At 44.6% G+C, this 5,062-nt stretch overlaps 1 protein-coding gene across 1 annotated transcript; it reads right to left on the reverse strand.

Annotated features, from left to right (window-relative positions):
- Nucleotides 1-1,452: 1,452 nt before the first annotated feature.
- Nucleotides 1,453-3,327, reverse strand: CCR75_003471 (uncharacterized protein; the record flags this gene model as incomplete). Its single annotated transcript, XM_067961565.1, has 1 exon — nucleotides 1,453-3,327. The coding sequence occupies one exon, from the start codon at nucleotides 3,325-3,327 to the stop codon at nucleotides 1,453-1,455; it is 1,875 nt and encodes a 624-aa protein (XP_067817863.1).
- Between the last annotated feature and the right edge of the window lie 1,735 nt (nucleotides 3,328-5,062).

Consider the following 5,062-nt stretch of genomic DNA (forward strand, 5'->3'; position numbering starts at 1 on the left):
TTGAGGCTCATCCTCACGTACACACGCAGAGATGCGGGTCGTGGGAAGGATTTCAAGTGCTACCAAGTGTAGGCGGGCACGTCGTAATGCGGCCACGCTCTACTTAAGCACACACCCTAGCACAGCGAGGAAGCGGTTAAACCTGCTTCTCTTGCGTGCAGTGAGGTAGTTGTGGTGGGCGCGCAAGCGACCTCACCCAACACACTAAGAACTCTGGTAAAGTGTCGTCACGGGAGCGGTAATCCGTCTCCTCGTACGCACTTACCAAGTAGGAAGTAATTTTCAGACAGATTTATATTTAATAGAATTAAATATAAATACCTATTTTTACCAATTAAAATGATATCTCTATAGACATCATTTAATATTTATTGCGAGCGTATCTTTGTATATACCTCGCATAACTGATGACACTAGCCGTCATCCCTCCTAATGTGAATGCACCCATGTTCACATCCACAAGGGTTGGTCACAAATGTGCACCATCCCCTTTTTCAGGAGGCCTGATTGGATTGTACCACACCCGAGTGTTGGATCTAATTACTATTATTTAGTACTTGACCATCCCCTTAAGTACACCAAATGTACTTAATGGGGACTGTGTATTAGGGCAACTTTAGCCCGTTACAGGGCACGTCGTAATGCGGCCACGCTCTACTTAGACACACACCCTAGCACAGCGAGGAAGCGGTTTAACCTGCTTCTCTTGCGTGCAGTGAGGTAGTTGTGGTGGGCGCGTTAGCGTCCTCACCCATCGCACTAAGTAGTTTGATTAAGTGTCGTCACGGGAGCGGTATCCGGCTCCTCGTGTGCACCTATCAAGTTGGAATAGTTTTCAGACTGATTTATATTTAATCGTATTATATATAAATACCTATTTTTACCAATCAAAATGATATATATCATCTCTATAGATAACATTTAATATGTATTCTGGGTTTGAAGTCTCGTTTTAGCTGCTTAGACAATACTTCGGTGAGCACATTCACTCTGTGCTTTGGTAGTTCATTAATCCACGCATATTGCCTTGTCCAGGGTTTGCTGTAAAGGGATAAAGTTGCCCTAATGTTACACAGCCCCGTTAAGTTCATTTGTTGTACTTTAGGGGATGGTCAATTATTAAATTATAGTAATTAGACCCAGCACTCGGGTTGGTGCACATTTGTGACCAACCCTTGTGTATGTGATGCACATGGATGCATTCAGATTAGGAGAGATGACGCCTAGCATCATCCGTTATGCGAGGTATCTAGAAAAATACGCTCGCAAATCGTGCGAGCTGAAGTGGATAATCTTCTCCTTGTTGGCTTAGGGGATTGCTCGAAACCAGCAACGAGGATTACCGAAAACCATTAAATTACAACTGACTCGAGTAGTAACGCGTATGTCCCATCGCGAGCCGCCCGATGAATTGTTTTTAGAGCGAAGCTATTGTTTTCCTGAAGTTGAAGTTTATTCAAGTGCATTTAAAGTAAGGTCAGCGAACTCTTTGGACATGATAGAGCTGTAGCGGTCTTGTAGGATCTCAGTCAGCAATTCGTGGGTTCCTAGTGCCTGGGTGACGCGAATGTCTACATTTGGTTTGTTTAAACGAACATTTTCAATAATCTCTTGAAAATTGTCCTTTTCACCAGCATTGTGACCATTGGAAAAGAAAAGCTTGGCAACGACAACAATTCCTTGCTTCACAGCGTAACGATCAAAAGCCACAGCTAGCGGAGGGTCATTGAATTCATACTCGGCTTCTTGTCGACATTCCATGCAAGCAGTTTCAATTAATTTTACATGCTGTTGGGTCTTTAGCAGCCTACGCAGCGCTTGCACCACAAACTCGCGTGACTCATAGGCTGTACAGTTTGGACTGCCCTCGCCTACAACTAACACAGTCACATTCTCCTTAATCGTCCCAAAATTTACGACTTGGTTAATGCCTTCCAGTAAGATCTGTGAAACACGAGTGTCGGAGGCACTTTCCACAAGACAACCACTGATACGAATTGAAAGCGGTGCTGGCGGTGTGGAAGCCGCCCATACTTTATTTATTGTCGTGGGTAAAAAGTCCGTCAAAGTCGCACACGTGCCAAAGAAAAGCGGCAGGATGATCACTTCCCTTGCATGGTTACCACGAGTAGCCAGAAACTCTGTCAAAACCATTTCGAACGTCTTGGCCTGAAGTCCGTATAGCACTTGGGGATCCACTTCGTCCGAATATTGAAAGCTGCACGGCACCACTAGCTGGCCTAGTACACGACTCAAACGAAAACCAATTCGACACAGGTCTAGATAAGGCTTTGCGTGCAAACACCCACTGTTTATGAGTATAATACGACGATTAATCGAGCTATGTAAAGCGTAGTCAATACATATAGGTTCCTTCAGCTCCTTTTTCGCCAGCTTATCCTCTTCCAACACTTGTGCGAGAAATCCTTCGCGATACGTCGGATACATCAACGTGACTCCAAGCTCATCCTTGATCCGTCGATTGGCACAGAGTCTACTTTCGGCATAAAAGCTCTTGGCCATCGCACTCATATTTATCCCTGCTTCTTCCCACGACTGACTAGAAGGTACAGCAACTTCGAGCAATTCACACGCATAAGCTGTTACCTCATCAGATGGTGCTGGTTCGTCATCGCACACGTTGTAAATTCCGCCTGATCTCGGCTGGGCCGCTGATGCCAATAAGATGTTAACAATGTCATCGACGTGAATGCGATTAAATTTTCGATCAGGAAAGTGTATTCTCGACGCCGTGCCATTCCGAACTCTCGTAATTGTTCCTCGTTTAGGTCCATATATGCCAGCAATGCGAAAAATATGTGCGGGAAGTCCCGAATCAAGCCACAGTCGCTCAGCTTTAATTCGCAACTGCGATCGCTTCACAGACGAATGCACTGGAGCCGATTCGTCTACAGTGATTCCATTCGTTTCTCCGTACACTCCTATGGTCGATAAGTAGCCAACCCATTGCACCGTGTCTTTTGTGGCAAGGATCAGGCGATTTCCTAGAGCTGACATGACAGGATCCTCATAGCCGTCCAATGGCCGTGGCGGTACGGATATCAATACGTGGGTGACCCCCTTTAAAGCATCTTCTAGGGTCAAGGCATTCCTTCTGCTCCATTGGTCTCCATCGAATAGAAAAACATTGGAATTTTTGGAATCCTCAAAATGTAAGAAATCTGCATTTGATCGGGATACGCGTGTCGCAGCATCCACGGATCGAACCGTGCCCGATACTAAGTAGCCGGCCGAGCGAAAAGCTCGAGCTGCACGAGTTGCAGAGTATCCTAGGCCGAAAACGAACAATTTGTTGCTGCAAGACATCAAGGAGATCAAGTGACGTCAGCGTGCAGCAATGGTAGTAGCTCAAGACACGATCAAAATTTAGATTGCGTCACGCAATTTTTTTGCTACTATTTGAATCGCAATGCACCAATATTATATTTCTAATTACAAAAAGGGAACTGCATTTTATTTCATTATTTTATCTAATAAGATTTATATCTACCCAAAGTAAATGGGATTTTAGTAATTAACAATTGTAGAATGGGAGAAAAGGGCATTTACCCATAATTTAAATGTACCACAACATCGGTTTTTCAACCAATGTGTGCCCCATTTAAGAAGGACTGCCATTGAAGAGTATTACGCGGCAACAACACTGGAAGACTTATACAGATAAACGACACATTTGCCACAGCTGTAGATGGAAGGGCTGCAATCGAGGAATATTCTGTATAGTGCCTTCCTAAAGCTTGCGCATTGATCTGTGAGAGGTAGAAGCGTTACTAAGGTACATACTCTTGGGCACTAGTTGCCACCTGCTTCTACGAACCCTTGAATCCCTTGAGCTAGGATTCATCAAGCTTTAATAGCTTATATGACTCCCTGAGTTGTCAAACCTTTTAGTTCTATAGAACTAATGGACTCTTTGAGTCGATAAGTTTTCCTCTGACTGAAGTAGCTCCGCTTCAACCTTGTAGCACTAGTAGTCAATCTACACCTACATCAGGAAATGTGGTTACCGTCTATTCCAGCATGAAATCTAACTTAGATGCGTTCAGCCATAATTCTTATTTAGCTCGACTTTTAAGAGCAATGACACTTAAAATCTTTCATTCTGCCACGCTTCTATACCTGGCTTAGATCCATGGGTTCCGGTCTATTAGACGGTACGAAGAGCTTGCACGGTAAACTGGCGTGCTAACACGAGCAGACTTAAAGTCGAACTCAGCGCTTGGCGCTATGGCAACTGCCTCTTTGGAAGTAGCAGGATGGGATCGAAATAATTCCATCCGGGCATCACCCTCAATGGGACCTCCCATATAGATGTTACAATTGCTCCTTGCACTGGGTCTTGATGCATGGATGCAATGAATGTTCTTAGCTCCTGGACATAGTCCCCTAGGGTTAATTTACCCTGTAGAGTCGCTATGAGCTGTGGTCGCATGCGAAAAGCGGTGCAAACATGCTGGTCATTTGCGCTTTCAGCAAATCCTGTTAGGGAAAAGCGTCGTTTATGGACTTAATTTGCGATAGTGCCCACTCCATGGCTCTACTTCCAAGTTTGAAAATGGCCATAGCCACCTTCTGCCGTTTTGTTAAGTACAAGGCGGAATCAATGGACATCTCGATTTGCTCAATCCAAACATGAAAAAATTCTGCCTGTTTTTCCTCAAGTGTTTTTATATTAATAGCTAGAGGGTGAGCCTTAGGCTCTGAATTGGGTACGGAGATGTACCGAGTTTCGCAAGGTAATCCTGAACCTGTCCGATCAGGGAGGATTCATATCGGACAAAGGTTTTAAGTCTTGCACGCACGACCTCTGCGCCCTGGGACATAATGAGCTTTATATGTTCAAGCTAAAACAAAGTTTTGAGCTTGTCATACGCTGCGCGTTGCACCTCTAAAAGTTCTGGAAACTCTTTCGCTTCAGTGAGGCTTAGTATTATAAAGACTCTGTCTCGTCCTTGGTATGGCCTGTCTGGAACACCATGAGCCATGGATCAATTGGAGGTCTAAGACCTTAGGCGCAACGCGCAATGTTCCTAGCAAAGTT

Source organism: Bremia lactucae, linkage group LG11 (genome assembly GCF_004359215.1).
Source record: "Bremia lactucae strain SF5 linkage group LG11, whole genome shotgun sequence".
NCBI lineage: Eukaryota > Oomycota > Peronosporomycetes > Peronosporales > Peronosporaceae > Bremia > Bremia lactucae.